The sequence below is a fragment of the Gymnoscopelus braueri genome (genome assembly GCF_963280865.1).
Source record: "Gymnoscopelus braueri genome assembly, chromosome: 3".
Lineage (NCBI taxonomy): Eukaryota > Metazoa > Chordata > Actinopteri > Myctophiformes > Myctophidae > Gymnoscopelus > Gymnoscopelus braueri.
Window position 1 is genome coordinate 23550158 of NC_137612.1, and position 17716 is coordinate 23567873.

Below are 17716 nucleotides of genomic sequence, written 5' to 3' on the forward strand. Positions count from 1 at the left end.
CAGTGAGGCTGACCCGCGAACAGACAGACACAAATGTTTGTGGTCCACTCAAATTGCCACTTGGCACTGCATATCCCCCCCATATGGGCATATGGGACACACACGGCAAGTTTGAGGCTGTTCGGTCGGACAGTGCACGAGTTATGCCCCCCCCCCCACACACACACACACACACACACACACACACAGGTTTTCTACACAGGATAGATAGATATGATGTGATGAGTCAGTTTACTTGGGTTACGGCCTCCTTTCCTTTAAGCTATGATCAAGGCTGGACATAACTATATCTCTTGCTCTTGATACATCTTCTCACCCTCTTTCTCTCTCTCTCTCTCTCTGTCTGTCTAACAGGAAACAAGATGGAGGGATCCCTCGCATGTCTGATGAAGTAGAGCCCTCTCTTGCGCGCTCCAACAATCCATTTGCCTTTCCGTCTCTTTTTAAGGTACTGTAGCAAACAAGATCTTCATCGCTGTTGTGTGTTTTATTTAGGGATGATCCAATGCCAATATTGGTATTATTTAGGAGGCCTGTATTATGCATACGAAGCCTAAACCACTAAATCAGTATTGGAGCACATATTTCTATTTGTTTATTATATTATACTATTTATATTTATGTGGTTAAGTCTTAAGTTACCTAGAGCCAAAAGTAAGTGTAATTCAGAGAAAAGTGACTGATTGTTTACGTTTTTTCTCACTGCTGAGCAATGCTCAAACGTTTACACGCATATTCTTTATCTGCAGCGAACGAAGTGGCAATGGTCTGTCCCTAGCCATTATTTTCTTTCTTCCCCTGTCACCGTCTCCTTTACCCGTCTCTCTCTACCAACTCTGTACCATTACCCACAATGCAGCTGGGAGGTTCGTCTAATGGCTCCGCTGTATAGCTCTACTTGGCACTCTGTCTGTCCCCCACGCCAGCCAGACAGACACAACAGGCTGTGCCCTGTGGCACACACACAGACTATGGAGACGAATATAGGCCCACCGCAGCAGCTGTCTCTGTCTGCATGCATACCATAGAAGGCACCTCGTTAGTATTTCTGTCACACGGGGCACTGGAAATGCAATTTGCAATTTTGGATGAGTGCTGTGTGAGACTGACTGACTGACTGGGTCAGGTCATTTGTTTGTATTCACCCCCGTTCCCAATGTGTGAGCCGCGACGACTTTAACCCCTTCAGACCGGGGACGCATCTGTATCATTTTAAGATTTCTTTGGGCTATTCAAAAATAGCAGATCTACAAGCTCATAGCGCGGCACCGAGTGCCGCGCTATGAGCTTGTGGGGTCTGCTATTTTTGAAAAATTGTGTCATTTTTGTGCAAATCTTTGAATATATATATTTTTTTTAAAGCGAACATTTTTAACTAAAATCTTTGCTTCTGGGGGGATTCTACAAATGTCTTCTAAATCCTAACAGTTTTTTATATTTTTTTATTATGTTGCTATAATATCAGTGGTTCTCAAACTTTTTTCATGTCAAGGTTCACCCCTAAAATGTTGTTCCAGGGACCCCCCCCAGAAGCAAAGATTTGAGTTAAAAATGTTCGCTTCAAAAGTATATATACATTCAAAGATTTGCACAAATTTTCATGATTTAAAAAAAGGAAAACAGCAGATCTACAAGCTCTTAGCGCGGAACTCGGTGCCGCGCTATGAGCTTGTAGATCTGCTGTTTTTGAATAGCCCAAAGTATAAAATAATGGTTGAAGTGGTTACACACAGATGCGTTCCCGGCTTTAATGGGTTAACATATCTGACTTTCTGTGCTATCTATCAACGGACTGTGAAATGGTGAGAATTAATCTATATCTAAGATATTAACGTAGTTTAAATACTGACTCCTATAGCTTCTAACATAACTTGTAAACTAGCTTTACCTGTAAAACACCTGGACGGGCTTACAGTAAGTGTATCTTTATAGGGTAGGGGGTGTGTCATAATAAGCAGACAAGTGGGATGACATTTTTTTTACACCAAGGCTGTTAAAGCCAAGGGCAGAGCTTTATAGCTTTACAGCCAAACAGTTGTCAGCGGATGTGCTTTAAGTAAGTGTTTCTGGATAGGACATTGTGTGGACTCACTGGATGTAAGAATAATTAACGCGATGGTGTGTCAATATTGTCTTGGTGTGATGGCTCTGACCTTGTGCTACTTACTATTGGTTTGCCTGGAATAGTGATGGTCAAGGAAAAACAAAAGCTCCTTCTGTGTTACCTGGTAATGTAGGTCTGGATAAGATGTGGTCATAGAAGATGGTAGTGGTTCTGTAGATGTCTGGCCTTCAGTGGTCTTGTTTTGACTTTGGGTTTCTGTATTAGGGTGAAAATAGCCGTTGGCTATTTTTGCACAAGATTGTTGTGCGACGATATATATAAATATATATATTTAAATATATATATTTTAAAGTGCTTCATTTGATATAATAATAGCCCTGTTCTGTATGCTGGTTCCTTTTTCAGTCAGACTTTTTCAGTCAACTGTCCATGTGAACAGTTGGAAGAGTTCAATTTTAAAAACGTGACGCTACAGCATGTCTTAAAGATGAAAGATGACAACATTTACAGAAGTGATCGTCCATCGTAAGAACACAGATGGCAACTATCTAGCATTTTAGAAATCAACTATGATCCATGATGGCAAAATCCCCATTACAATTTACCTACACTATGTGCAATATGTATGGGAAGGGAAGGACAAACACTGTCTTATTAGGTCTGATGTTTTGTTCTCCTTGGGACCGTATTCAAAGGCCTTATGCTAAGAGGACATAGGTCAAGGTTTCTGTCTGTTATATTTGACAGATGTGTAGCAGTACTCGTCATCTCAAACCACTGAATAATCTACAATAACTCTTTCACTTGACAGTGAGGCTGAGTAAAACAAGAAAGTGGGGGAAAAAGCCTGTTGGTGATTTTAATGCATAACGAAAGCCAAGGTCCAAAGGATATTCAACGATAAAATGCAAATAGCATAGATTAAATGGCTAGATTAGCCTTATGGTTACATCATCCAGGCTATCTTAACCCATTAAGACCGGGAACGCATCTTTGTCATTTTAGATTTCTTTGGCTGTTCAAAAATAGCAGATCTATAAGCTCATAGCGCGGCACCGAGTGCCCCGCTACGAGCTTGTAGATCTGCTATTCATGAACATTTGTGCAAATCTTTGAATATATATATATTTTTTAAAGACACATTTTTTGACTCAAATCTTTGCTTCTAGGGGGTCCCCGGAACAAAAGAAATTGAGATGGGGGTCCGTGGCCAAAAACATATCAAAAAATGATTTCTAAATCCTAACAGTATGTTGCTATATCAGTGGTGCTCCAACTTTTCCATGTCAAGGACCCCCAAAATTATATGTATTTGGCCGCGGACCCCCATCTCAAAATATTTTGTTCCAGGGGGTCCCAAAAGCAAATATTGGAGTTAAAAATGCTCGCTTTAAAGATATAGTATATATATTCAAAGATTTGCACATATTTTCACGATTTTTCAAAACAAAATAGCAGATCTATAAGCCCATAGTGCTGCACTCGGTGCCTCGCTATGAGCTTGTAGATCTGCTATTTTTGAATAGCCAAAGATATCTAAAATGACACAGATGCGTTCCCGGTCTTAACTCATCCAGTGCCATTGACATATAATCCGTCCGATTTTTCAATTGCCCAGAGCGCCATTGACAGATAATCCGTCCGTAAAAAAATAAAAAAAATAAAAACCTTTAATTAAAAAAAAATATTAATAAACTTTTTTTCACACAGAACCAGGAGATAACGTGATCCAAAGATTTACTGCTCCATTCACTTCCTGGTTAACTTCTTACTTAAAAACGCTGTATCTCAGCTCCCGTGTACTTTATTTTTTACTATGTATTTTTGGCCGAGACATGCTATTTTCAAAGGCGTATAACAAGCGAACGGGCGGTCGCGATGCCTTTTATTTTTTTACGGAAGCACAGTGAAACCCTCTGTGATTAGCAACCATCAGGGGATCGATCATACTGGAGATAAATATTCTGTGACTACTTGAAAAAGGTAAGAAAATTGAAAAGATCTCTGGCACTGGGCAAACACAGCCAGAAATAAGTCTGGCACTGAACGAGTTAATGGATTAAGTTAAGTTGCAGTGTCTCCCATGTGTCTCCCATCATCATTGATTGCATGCCGCTCTGTGCTTTGCGTCGAGTCAGTGGCAGCATTCCATTTAGTCCACACAGCGCTCCGTAGGGGGCATACCAATAGACCCTGACCACTTCAGCAATCAGCCATAGCTTCTCTGGGGGGGGGATAGATAGGATCCATAAAGAGCAGAGCGGCTCATCTGTCTCCGTGTGCTTCCTCAGGCTTTAGTGGGCCATAGTGAGGCCATGTGGCTCCTGCTCTCTGCACCCGGGGAGGAAGACGAATGGACCCTGATGGATTCTCTCTGGACAGGGGGTGTGTTGATTGGCTTCGGGGGCACAGGCATTGATTGTCTCTCTCTTTTTCAAGTGGATTTTTTCTGTCTTCCTTTGTTGACTCTGAGGTCCGCTGCAGCTGCTAACACGGCAAGAATATGGCACAAAGGGGTGCTGAGGTGTAGGATGTGAGACAATGGTAAATCTTTCTGTGTAAAAGAGGTTGATGTTGGCAGGTGGCTTCTTAACTGCTACTTTAGCATGGATAATATTGATGAGAAAAGAGATATGAATGGGTCCCCATGTCCAGTCAAATACTGTCACTGTCTCTCTCTCTCTCTCTCTCTCTCTCTCTCTCTCTCTCTCTCTCACGCACATATATGCACGCTCACCCCACACACACACACACACACACACACACACACACACACGCATACACACGTGCTTAGGCATGCACACAATGTTTATTTCCCCCTTTCTCTATTTCTCACTTTCTGGCTCTGTTGTCACTCTCTCGTTGTGTCTCAATGGTGGGCATGCAATCATACACGAGCACTCTTTCGCCACAGAAGGCTGTGACTCCTTGTCTTTCTGAGAAGAGGAACCTTAGCCACGCAGCGTAGCAGGTTGTTTAGTTTGAAGGAAATTAAATTAACACATTGACCGCCAGAGGTTAATCTCATAATGTACTCACCAGTGCCAACGTGTTATTGTTGTTTTTTTGTTTTTTTCATGTCGCCATAGATCTTGTTAAAATCCTTAAGATTGAGCTGTGCACTGTTTGTAAACATCGCCGACATCTCACTGCTTCTACCAGTGAAGACCACGTGTCAAACGGGGCATCCATGTTGTAGTTAGAACGGTTTACGTTAAACAGTGATATGCGAGGAGAAAAAACTACAAGGAGAAAATGGAGTTTCAGTTTCGTCTGCAGAACGAGGGCGGACGTGATCGTCAAAACCGGATCCCAAATAATTCTGTTTCCGGTCATCAAACCGGAAGCGGAAATGGATCAAAAAATTCCGAAAGTGCACCTGGAAAATTTCAGCGCGAAAAGACCGTGGACCGTAGGGCTACGGTCTCGGCGCTTAACAGTTGGATTTAACGGACCGTAGGACTACGTTCTTGGCGGTTAATGTGTTAAGAGACTCATCATCTCAGTATGGATTAATTCAACAAGCTCTCTCTGTTTAGTACTTGTCCTCAGTGTGCCATTGTTCTCACTGCTTAGGTTACTTTTGAAAACCCCAGCAAAGGTGCAGCTAGACGCTCATGCTCACGACGCTCATGCCCACGCTGATTATGCTCAAGTAGACGTCACTGTGCACAGCTGAGACCTGATTTGTTCGTCCATATCTGTCCCTGAGTGGGCAAGAGGATAGTTGCTATTTGTGATTCTCAGGCAGCCGAGCTTGAGCAACTTTTATTATTGATAGAAAACTGAAACTAGTGTGTACAAATACATGCCTATTGCAACAAGGACGCATGCAAAACGGCTCACAAAGCTCACAAAACACACAGCTTAATAACTTTACCCTTCCCTGTAGTCTTGGCACAGGACCCTATGAATAACAAATCCAGTATTAACCGTAGCAAAGTTAGTATAGGCGTGAACCATGCTTGCTGTATCGTTTTCTGTGTTGCCATGAGTGTACCAAGGACAGGTCAGTGGCTGCCTGAAGCCCACCCCCGTGTCCTACCTGCCAGTCCTTGCAGGAATTGGCACCGGCCAGCCTCCGACGAGAGGCTGCCACCCTCGCTCTAGCAAGGAAAAGTCCCAAAAACGTGACTGGCATATCCCGCGTGACACTACAACTAAGGCAGCGCCTCCCTACAGTAAGGCGACACAAGAGATGCTTAGTTCTATCCCTGAGGACCTTGGCTTGGCTGGCGGCATGGAAGCAGGAATGGGAGTCGGCTGAACCGACACGTATCCACCACTATATCCGGAACCTGGTTCAAATCGTCTATGAAGAAGTGGGGCCTGGTAGACAGCGCAGCATGCGAGTGCGGGGAGCGGGCCGGGTACCCGTGGATACCCGACAGGTACCCGCGTTTGACGGGTGAAAAATATACTTTTATAAGTTCATGGGTACGGGGACGGGCGGTACTGAACTAAACGTGGGTGGGTAACATTTTATTGTGAAAATTAGAGAGCACTGTTTCCGCCCAAACAACGTCACTTAACACAGCACGCCGGCATAGAGCACGCCGTTCAGTTGTCTTAACTCACAAAAATACATTGAACATCCTGTTAAACCTTCAAATTAAAACCATCTGACAATGTAAACAACGACACGTGCGTACTGCGTGTATGCGCGTTCTCGCGCGTGGCTATATATGAAAAGCTCGCTCCCTTGTTCTTCACTTGACGTGCAGATTTCTGAACGAACCTGACCACTGAATATACCGCTATTGTTGAAGGCTGCTATCTTGTGTTAAAAGCATTTTATATTGAGTGACTGTAGGCTACTTACTGCATGATTACTGCATGTAATCACGGGTAACAGGGTGGTAACAGGGTGGTCCATTATTTGATGGGTGGGTCTGGTTTGTATTTTCATATAATCAATCACTAGTGACGGGTCGGTCTATGGATCTGATTATTGACGTGCGGGGCAGGTGCGGGTTGCCAAAATTGGACCCGTGCAGGACTCTGGCTTGAGCAGACTGCCGACCACGTATTCAGCGACACCTGTCCCCTGTATACACCACCTTCAGAGAAAGGCCTCTTCCTAGTGGTAAAGATGACGAGGGTGTGGCCGCACGACACAGAGTTGGACATTTGATGCCGATACACAAAAGAAAAAGGAGAAGGTCAGTGGGATAGAGAACTTTTATAAAAAAGTCATCATTTAAAAGAAATAAAGTTGAGGCCCAGGGTATCAGACAGGAATGAGGTCACCCTTGACCAAAACCTACAGAAAGTGGGGCATTCCCAGAATATAACATCGCACGAACCGCCCTAATGTTGCACAAACTTGTGGCAGTACGGTTGATTGGCTTTGTTTCATATGGAAAGGCTTCAAAGGATAGTGTAGGCCCTGTAAATAAGCTTAAAATGAATTAGCTGATGAGCTAAATTTCTCCATGAAAAATAAAGTGTTGCCCCAAACTCTATCCAGTGCAGGCTTAATATTCAGTTGCAGCACCCTCTCCCACAAAGCAGACAGAGGAATGTACTCTGGTACCTGAGAAATAAATCTCTTGTACAGACATCAACTCAAATGTATTTGTGTAGCCTATTGTCACTATATGCCTACATTTAAAAAGGAAACAAATGACGTACCCCTCGTCTTTCAACCCTCGATCAGGTGAGCACAAAGAAAAAGCCCTTGTGAGCAAAGAAAAAGAAGAAACCTCAGGAAGGATCATAAAAGCGGGGACCCTCTTTCCTGGACAGACAGGCGTGCAATCGGTTCTGAGTGGGGAAACATCCAAATGCAAAATAAACTGAAGAACAAGGTATTAAATGTCAATGCCAGGTCGGCTGACCAGCGTTGGTCAGCCGGTTGGCCTAACAATGAACTAGCCAATCGCAAAGCATTTCGTCTCTCCAGACAGTGTAGTGAGTTTGGAGGAGCTTCTGCAGCCACAGTCCTCAGTTTCTGCATCTGCTGTGCTCAGCAGTTTTAATTGATTGATTGAATACTTTATTAGTCAGAAATGTAAACGGCACGAGGTACGGTCAGACATTTAGGCTGAAAGGAGGCTAAAAGCAGTCAATCAAAGCTGTGCTTATTGCGCGGCCATGGTCAAGTACATAGCTGTGTGTGTGTGTGTGTGTGTGTGTGTGTGTGTGTGTGTGTGTGTGTGTGTGTGTGTGTGTGTGTGTGTGTGTGTGTGTGTGTGTGTCTCTTTCAGCTGACATCTATGTTTTTTTTATCCCTTTTCTCTCGGTCTGCTTTTGACTACCCAATTACACATTCCTACTGGTTCCCTTGTATGCATCAATGAGCACGTGAGGCACATGTCTTATGGAAGGCTTGAATCTTTTGCCAGGCTGTTGCAGCTTACACCACCGAGCTGAACAGCTTATCTGTTACATATATCTGTCTACTTGGGGTGCATGATAACGCATAATAAATAATAATTAAATAAAAACAATCAGCACTTTGGAAAAACAGCTTGGTTTACCCCCTCCCAAAAGATTACAGTAAATGTCAGGGCAAATAGTGACTTCTCAAATGTTCTCATCCTGCTATTTTTAAAAGTGAGCATATACATGTACATTACCCAGTGAAATCCTGAGTGTTAATTTAACTTAATGAATAAGACTTTAATGTACCCATACGTGTAACCGTTATGATTTTGCTGTGTACCACTATGTTCCCAGAACAGCATACATGTCTATGGCAGGGGTCCGCAATAAGTTTGGCCCCGGGACAGTTTTCTTTTCTAAGCTCAGAATCAACTTTATTGTCACATCACAGGTTTACAGGTGTAAAGAAGTGGGTGAAATTCGTTCCATCGTTTTTGTTGTTTTCAGAAAAGAAGGGAGCGGGGACAGGGATACCAACCAGAAAAAAATCTAACGGTAAAGAAATACTTGTCAAGGAGAGGCAAAAATCTAAGATATCTATATACACATAGCATAAACCAGCAGGTACAGTATTTAAATATATTCTATGTGCTCATCCTACCTAGTTTCATCCATGCAAATTCATTGCTGTCCATGTCCTGCCTATGTGGGACTGTCAGTCAGAGATTGTAAATTATTGACAAAGTAATTTGCCGGGCCAAGTATTATTGCTTGCGGGCCAGTTCTGGCCCACGGGCTGCCTGTTGCCTACCACTGACGGTATGATACAGTACAATATCATATACTTGTAGTTCTACTCATGGCTACAGTCATGACTGTCAACCACAAGTGAATTTACTCTGAAGTCATTTGTAGTTTGCACTACACCCTTTTTGCTCCAATATTTCACAATTGATGATATATAGATTGGTGTGGTAGGCTATTGTATACACAAAATTATAATTGTTAATATTAATGTGCAGTGAAAGTAAATGAGCACTGAGCAGTTGTAGAAATATTAATTAGATAGATAACTACTGTATCAATAGACTTTATGTGTTTAAGAAACAATGTGAGATAGCTGGGCATCCAGCTGCGCTACTCCAGGGGTTCCCAAAGTTGGGGTCGCGACCCCACTTGGGGTCGCGGGAGACTGACGGTGGGGTCGGGAAATTATTTTGGGTCATTAATTATTTTTTTTAATATATATATATATATTTTTTTTTTAAATTTAAATTCAACAGAATGGATGAAATACAACCTAAAATGATTACAAATAGTACATTTTACCATTTTACCATTTTAATGCATTTTAAATGCGCACCGAACATGCAAGTTTATGTGCATAAATTACCTCCAGGTTTGGGTGGGGTCGCGAGTCAATGGCCCCCTTATTTTGGGGTCGCGGGCTGAAAAGTTTGGGAACCCATGCTCTACTCTACTGTTGCAGTGACACTTCTCTTCCTTGAAATGAGCTCGGGTTTCAAAGCTCAGTTTGGTCCAAATTCAATTCATGAATACAATGCAACTTTAATTTTGCAGACATGCCGGCTGACAATAGTTTTTAAGGCGTGACCTCGTGGCTGATATTCCAACCTACCTAAACATGGGTAAACATGGGCAAACACGTGATGACACCTTCTTGTCTTTTATGGCTGTCTTTTCCAACACACGTGTGTGTGTGTGTGTGTGTGTGTGTGTGTGTGTGTGTGTGTGTGTGTGTGTGTGTGTGTGTGTGTGTGTGTGTGTGTGTGTGTGTGTGTGTGTGTGTGTGTGTGTGTGTGTGTGTGTGTGTGTGTGTGTGTGTGTGTGTGTGTGTGCTTGCATACGTGCGAGAGAGAGAGAGGGGGAACTACAGTAAATGGGTGAGTGGAGAGAGGTCAACGGATGGGAGGGCTGAATTTGGAGAATGAAAGGATGAGATCAGAGAAAGGGGAAGAGAAGAGAATATTCTCATTGTATGACCAGACAAAAAAGAGAAGTATGCATGCAGTGCGTGAGTGCGCGTGAGAGAGAGGGGGAGAGAGAGAGCACAAGATTGAGTGAAGATAGCAGCATACAGTAGTGCTGGGAGGGGAGAAACATTGTTCCTCCCTCTCTGCTAGAATGGTGTGTGTGAAAGTAAGTGCAAGCGTGAGGGTGTTCATACTGTATAATACGTGTGTGGGTGCGCGCGCACGTGTGTGTGTGTGTGTGTGAAAAGCGGAAGGGAGGGAGAAGGATGTGCTTTCATTAAAGGACACACTGACAGAGATATGCATGCATTCTAATAGACAGCCATCAAACCTTTCGCCGCCGGTTGCCTCTCACTGTTGGTCAGCTTGCCTGCAACCGCTACTAGTGGAGTCATGGAGAAGCCCAGGATAGCAAAGAACGCCTCGCTAGATCTAAGCTCACCTCCCACTAATCCTTTTGCCAAGAGACGGTGCCAGAGCGATGTGAGTATTTTAACCTGCTTAGGTTACAGTTGACATGTATGAGTTTATATATCGTCACATTCACTTGACACACATCTACACGCGTACATTAGACGTTTCAGAGCTGTGTAAGCCAGTGAGTGTGTAGGGCAGCCTTCTCTTTCCTTCAGCTTATCACGTGTATAGACACAGAACGAGTCAGAGCAGAGCAGGTGTTTTGTTTCAGTATAGTGCTGAATTTGCCGTGGGTAGACAGGAGTCCACCTGTCTACTTTATTGCCTTAAAGTTACTTAGTAGCCTTATGAGTACTAAACACACTCTCTCCCACACACACACACACACGAGTGTGCACCCACGTGTGCACCCACGTGTGCGCACACACACACACACACACACACACACACACACACACACACACACACACACACACACGCGCATCCACAGATAAGAGTTTGTGCCAGGAAACGGCCAAAGCCTTTGTTTTCCTGACAATAAGAAGTTGTGGTGTTGATGTTGGATCGTAGTTTGTATTGATGCTGATGTGTGCGTGTCACGCCTACCTTCAGATCCAGAATCTGTTCTGCCAAGGCCAGCTCCTTATCACCCCAGGAGCACCTTGTTTCTGTCCCTCTCAGGATGGAGAAAACACAGATAGGGGTTATATTGATGTCTGTGACATTCACATAGCCGGTCAGGTTAACACAAGGGCGAGACTGATGTTTGTTTTGCAGTTGGTAGCAGGATCTTGCATATCATATGGCACCGTTCATTTTCCCATGGAACAATGGACCAAGCTGCACCCTCAACTCTATTGGGTCAGGGCCAGCTGTGTGTGTGTGTGTGTGTGTGTGTGTGTGTGTGTGTGTGTGTGTGTGTGTGTGTGTGTGTGTGTGTGTGTGTGTGTGTGTGTGTGTGTGTGTGTGTGTGTGTGTGTGTGTGTGTGTGTGTGTGTGTGTGTGTGTGTGTGTGTGTGTGTGTGTGTGCGCGTGTGTGTGGGGGGGGGGGGCTCGGTGTGTGTCGATGGGTGTGCACGCGCATACAAATGCAGGCACAGTATAATATGCGTGCATGTGCACAGGTATGTGTATGTACATACATTTTTTGCATGCCCTGCAGCACTTAGATATAAGTTGTCATGTGGAGTGATCAGCTTGACTCTTGTCCACTTGTGTTAGTGAACAGCGACATCCACCACCGGCGGAGTGCCTGTGATCCTCCCTTCCCCGTCTGCATCTCAGGATGCAGCTGCTTGAAATCCATCATATTGAGGTCTGCTTTGATCACAATTGCTCACCTAGCGGCTACAGCACTTGAGTTTTACACTGCGCTCGGATGCCTCCGTTGCGGCTCTTTTCAACTGCAAGAACTAAGTCAACCGTGTCGTGCCCTATTACCGTATTTCACTGCTTCTGGATTTGTTTCCATATGCTGCGGCTTGGTCTCAGATAAGACTCTCGGAAGCTAATTTGGGCCCTGCTCAGGAGGTGGTGCTAGCCCTGAGTTCTCAGCACCTAGAACTACTCAGAACTTTTACTTTCAAAACATTTCTAAAATAGTAGATCTACAAGCTCACTCACAACGTGTCACCTTGCGATGCATTGTGAGATTGTAGATTGCCCTTTTTTTAATGGCGTACCTGGTTTTGGTTATAATAGAAACGTAAACAAAAAAACTTCACAGAACTTCACGAGTTCTGGAAAGGTTCAGGTTATGGAAGCTTCTGGCTCAACCTACATGGAAAACAGCCATTAGTTAGTGGGCGGCAGTGGCTCAGGGGTAGAGCGGCCGGATGGGAATCGTGAGGTTCCCAGTTCGATCCCGGGCTCGCCCAGAGTTAGTGTCGAAGTGTCCTTGAGCAAGACACTGAACCCCTAATTGCTCCCGATGAGCAGGTTCGTGCCTTGCATGGTTTCCTCCTCCATCGGTGTGTGAATGTGTGTGTGTGAATGGGTGAATGTAATGCACAATCTATGTAAAGCGCTTTGGATAAAAGCCCTATATAAATGCACTGTTTACCATTTAGTTAGTGGTTTAGTTCCCTCGTTCAAAACAGGCAGAAACACTGTAGGCCACAGCACAGTAAAATAAGCTGACAAGTGAAGACACAGTGTATTTAACCACAATTATGGTGTCCGGATTGATGCCTTCCTGTCTCACTGGGCAGGGCTCAATATTACAAAACTTGCCACATCCGAGTTTAAATGTAGTTGGTGAAACCACCCGTGACAATTTGAGTTAATTTCCTGATTCCACTGTACTCATCATCTGTGTGAATCAGTTGGCTTGTTACCTAATAGGTTAAGCCAGTGTCATGCGATTACCGCAACTGGAGAGGGACACAAGACTAATTCGGCCTAAGGAACCCCCTGTCAGTTGTGCTGTTGGCTGTATAGCAACAGTTGCCACAGAGAGAAGAAGCACATGGCAGAGGTGCTGAGGCCAATCCTTTATCCCCAAAAGAGACAGACTACAGTAGCTATAGCTGTGTCTTGCTTTTTATTCAGGCATGGTGGTGGAATGACACTGTCTGAGTGAGTATAGAGACTCACTGAGATCTACTGAGAAGTTTGGCGTGAGATGGTGACGAGGTGTGCAAGTGCAACTGATCGTTGTCGTGCGATAGTCAAACATGTGGGGTGGGGGGGGGGGGTTCTCAGTGAGTCCAAGTGAAGGTGTGCTCTGAGAGACTTTGAAGCCGACAGTGGAAATTAGAAAACAAGGAGAAGGGATTTAGTGAGGAGGACATCCAAGTAGTAGGCATAACACACACACACACACACACACACACACACTCACACACTCACACACTCACACACACACCACTGATTGTTGAGCCCATGTGTGTGTATATATATTGTAAATATATATATATACATACCTTTTGGGCGTGTCATCTCTCTTCCCTCAGAGCTCGGAGCTGTTTGCCATGATCGAGAGAATGCAGGTACAGTAGGTTGTCTCCCACCTTTGTCTCCGGCATTCACCTCTTGAAAACTCTAGCTTTCCTCTTACGCTGGCTATACTGTAATAAACAGACATCCTCAAGGATCAGATACTTCTCTTTTTTTTTTAATCTCCGCCGGGACTTTTTTTCTCCCCCCCGGTCCGCGTGTATATCTGTCTGTGAGCATGGTTGGTCAACCGAAATCACAACAAGCAGCAGATCTCGGGCACCATATCTCGAGCCCCACTGCACCGATCAGTGTGAAACGCATACTCCCAGTGGTCCAAGGAAGAACCTCTACCCCAAATCTTTCAAATCGGCCTCATAGTGGCACTATAACAGGCTGTTTACGTTTTGGCCTATAACCCTTGAACCGTAGGTCTTACAATCAGTTTGCCGCCAGCCCGACCACAAACGCAAACGCTTGCACTGTCTGTCATGCAAACTCTATTTACCCCCCTGCTAGGGCTTTCACCAACTAGTGGACTAGTCGACTAGTATAACCACTAGTCGACCTTGTTGGTACTTGTCGAATAGTTGATTTTTTTTTATTTATTTTTTTATTCTGGGCATGTCATAAGAGGTGAACATTCTACAACAAAAAAAACAAGCTACAAGCTCACAAGCGTCACGTTGCAATGCATTGTGAGCTTGTAGACCGGCTATTTTTGGTGAAGAGATTTGTTGTTGAGGGGAAAAAATTGAGGAAACCAAGTATAGGCCCCCGGGGGCGCCGGTCAACGAAGTACATAGGGTTTAAATGGTAAAAGAAATCCTGTTCTGTTCATTTTGTATTTATTTTTTCCCTGTTTTTTGTGTTCCTGATCAAGGTGCTCATCCTACAGCACATTTGTGCGTAGGTTCTGGGCATCTTTTTCCTCTTTTTTTTTTTACTCACTATTTTTAGTTCATCTGCGTCATTGGAGGGGAGGAATGACAATATATTTCGATCTGAGTTGATGTTGCAGTAGAAATGGTTGTGTTTTTTCTTACATCTCTCATGAAACGGCCTCTCTCTCAGGAGTGCCTGAAGCAGCAGCAGAAATAGACGAGCGGAGCCTTTGAAGAGACGGAAACTTTTTACCTAAAAATAACAGACCTTGACAGTACAATGACATTTAATTTAATTGGATTTCGCTTTTATCTTAATTCAAACTAAGAAATGATAGATTCAAAGTAAAAGTATCCTTTACATGGAACAGCCCTTAGTGGCTAGCTGATAGCTGGACTGTGACTAAAGGCATCAGGGATTTCTTCCTGTAACATGTATTATGTCTGCTTTAAGTAGCTCCAAAGCTTGTCATATTGACTTCAAAGTTGGGGCTTCTCTCAGCTAAACCCATTTTATAATTATAGTCCATCTTGTGGACCATCTATTGGCAGCCACATGCGAGTCCCACAACACGTTTGTTACAGCTTATTTTAGATGGACTATAGCTCCTCAAACAAGTAATTGGTGTGGAATGGCATTTGCTGAGGTATCAGCCCAGTATAAAATAATATTGATTGAATCAATCATTTGTACTTGCAAGTTCTGTATGAGGCTCGGGTCAGGGATCAGGGCGGCTTTGTGAACCGTTTCACTCTGTGCCTCAGGGGCGACAGTCAGCGAAAAACGAGTCTGGCGAATAACCGAAAGCCTTTTGGCCTGTTTGGTCATTTATTGAAATTGTGGGTAATGGTGTCTGCAGTCTTCCCGTTCCCGCTCACTCTCACACTTCTGTTTGCTGTTCATTTGTCACTTTCTACTTCTCTCTCTATTTCTACATACTGTCTTCTCTTTATCTCTCGAAAGCCTCTCTGCTATTACTTCCTCTTTTCCTATGTGTCCCTTCTGCTCGCTGCTGCTGTGTGTCACGTAAACACAAGTTATTTCCACCTGATGCATCTCCTGCTGTCAGTCAGTTTGCAGAGGAACACTTTGACTCTTGACTGTCAAAATAAAAAAGAAATGTGTGCGTTTGTGTTGAATAATAATGTGAGTTTGTGTTCCTGTGTTCACCTTTCTCTTGTGTTCCACCTTGGCCTGCTCTCTCTCTCTCTCTCTCTCTCTCTCTCTCTCTCTCTCTCTCTCTCTCTCTCTCTCCCCCTCCCTCCCTTGCCCTCACTGTCTGTCTGTCTCCCCCCCCCCCCCCCCACAGGGCAGCAGAATGGACGAGCAAAGATGCAGCCTCCCTCCCGTCCTCAAAGTGAGTGCTGAATGAATCCCTCATATCTCCCGCAGACCACCGGTAGTTTAAAGCGTCCTTATAACGGCAGAGCCTTAAACCGCTGATTATCATCCGTCGGACAGGCTTGTTGAATGCTTACCACCTGAGTTAGGAACTCGTTGAGCCCAGAGCCGTGAAAAATCCCTAGCTATCCTATTACCTAGATAGACAAAATGAGGCTGGAATTAACATGATTCTGTCAGATATTCCCAATGGGATTACCGTGCGGGTAGGTCAGTCTCAAACAAGTGTTTGCGATAATCAACAGAAATGGTTTGGTGGCTGTTTTTTGGAGTTGGCCCACCAAGTGCAGAGATATACAATACACAGCAGAATCCTGAGTGTTAATGTACACATTTAACATTCATGAGTCTGCAGTGTAGCTGACACTATTTTTTAGGTGCCAAGTTGCTGCACTTTTGATACGGACTCAGCTTTTTCAGGTGCTTGAATATTATGTTGTGTACAAGGCTGGTATCATTGAAGTGTTATTCTCCCTGCTGGCTCCCAAGTTGTGGAATTTTTTATGCGGGGTCTGAAAACTCACCTGTTCCTTTTTTCCTTGTATCACTTCTTGTTGCCAATTTTGACAGATGCTAGTTATGCTACGCAGATGTACTGTATGTTGGTTACTTGTTCACATATGCTGTGTATGTTTAACTCACCAGCTGCCAGAGTTATTTCAGATTTTTAGCTGTTGGCTGCCAGAGATTTTTAATTGAAAAACAAAAAGTACTCAGGAGCCGAGATACAGAATTTTTAAGTTTTAAGTTAACAAGGAAGTGGATAGGAGTCTAGATCTTCAAACAATCATATCTCCTAGGTCTTAGGGTCAAATTAAAAAAAAAAAAATTCAATAGAACGCATTTATGCGTTATTGGCGGCCAAGCGCACTATTTATTAGATCGCATTAATGCGTTAATGGCGGCCAATGAGTTAATTTTTATAGATATGTTTGCTTGCCACAGATACTAAGAATGTTATTTAGATAGCGTGTTGTTTATTAGATATTTGCATGGTATCCTAGTTACTTTGTCATACTTCCTACTTTTCCTTGCATGCTATATACTTGACCGTTTACCCTGCTGTTTGTTGGCTAGGGTTCGTGCCACTTACTCTTCTAATTCTTGCCTATTGTAAGGTGTTCTGGATAAGACTGTGTCTGCTAAACGGCTAAATTGTAAATTGAAGTTAATATTGTGCGCATGATAGCAGTTATAGTTCAGTTGACCTTCAAGTGACTCTCACAGACACATGCTATGGCTCCATGCATCCTTCCAGCCTCTCTGTCCAATGCTGGCTTCATTTTGCAGACAGCACTGAGAGAGACCGTTGTGTATTTAGCTCAGAGCATTTGGGGGGAGGAAAAAAATAAGATAATAATAATACAAATATTTTAAGAGTACCACACTGACTGAGTATGACTAAACTGTAGTTGCATAGCAACAGCAGAAGCCAGAACCAATGATTAGATAGTAACTACTGTAGCTGAAAGAAAAGTGAAGTGAGTGGGCAGGGGACAATGTGGTCACTAGAGAGACAGTGGTTCTCAACTTGTGGGTCGGGGGGCAGTAAACTTTAAAGGAGTAGTTCACCCATTTTTTTTTTTCTTCTATCAATTCAACCCGATCTCCAGAGATTACCGTAACATTGCACGGAACGAGTGCACTTCATTCCGTGGATAGCCGCCTCGGAACTCCCGAATTGCGTGCA

The 17716-nt window shown here is 43.7% G+C and overlaps 1 protein-coding gene across 4 annotated transcripts in view; it reads left to right on the forward strand.

Annotated features, from left to right (window-relative positions):
• rap1gapb (RAP1 GTPase activating protein b) overlaps positions 1 to 17716 on the forward strand; it is a 115725-nt gene that overhangs the window by 58849 nt on the left and 39160 nt on the right. For 3 of the 4 annotated variants that reach the window (XM_080422048.1, XM_080422046.1, XM_080422049.1), the window contains exons 3-4: positions 355 to 448; positions 15935 to 15982. In XM_080422048.1, coding sequence (XP_080278174.1) covers positions 355 to 448; positions 15935 to 15982 — 142 coding nt within the window. Of the gene's footprint in view, positions 1 to 354; positions 449 to 10619; positions 10870 to 13757; positions 13794 to 15934; positions 15983 to 17716 lie in introns of those variants that run through there. The other variant, XM_080422047.1, reaches the window with a different exon arrangement.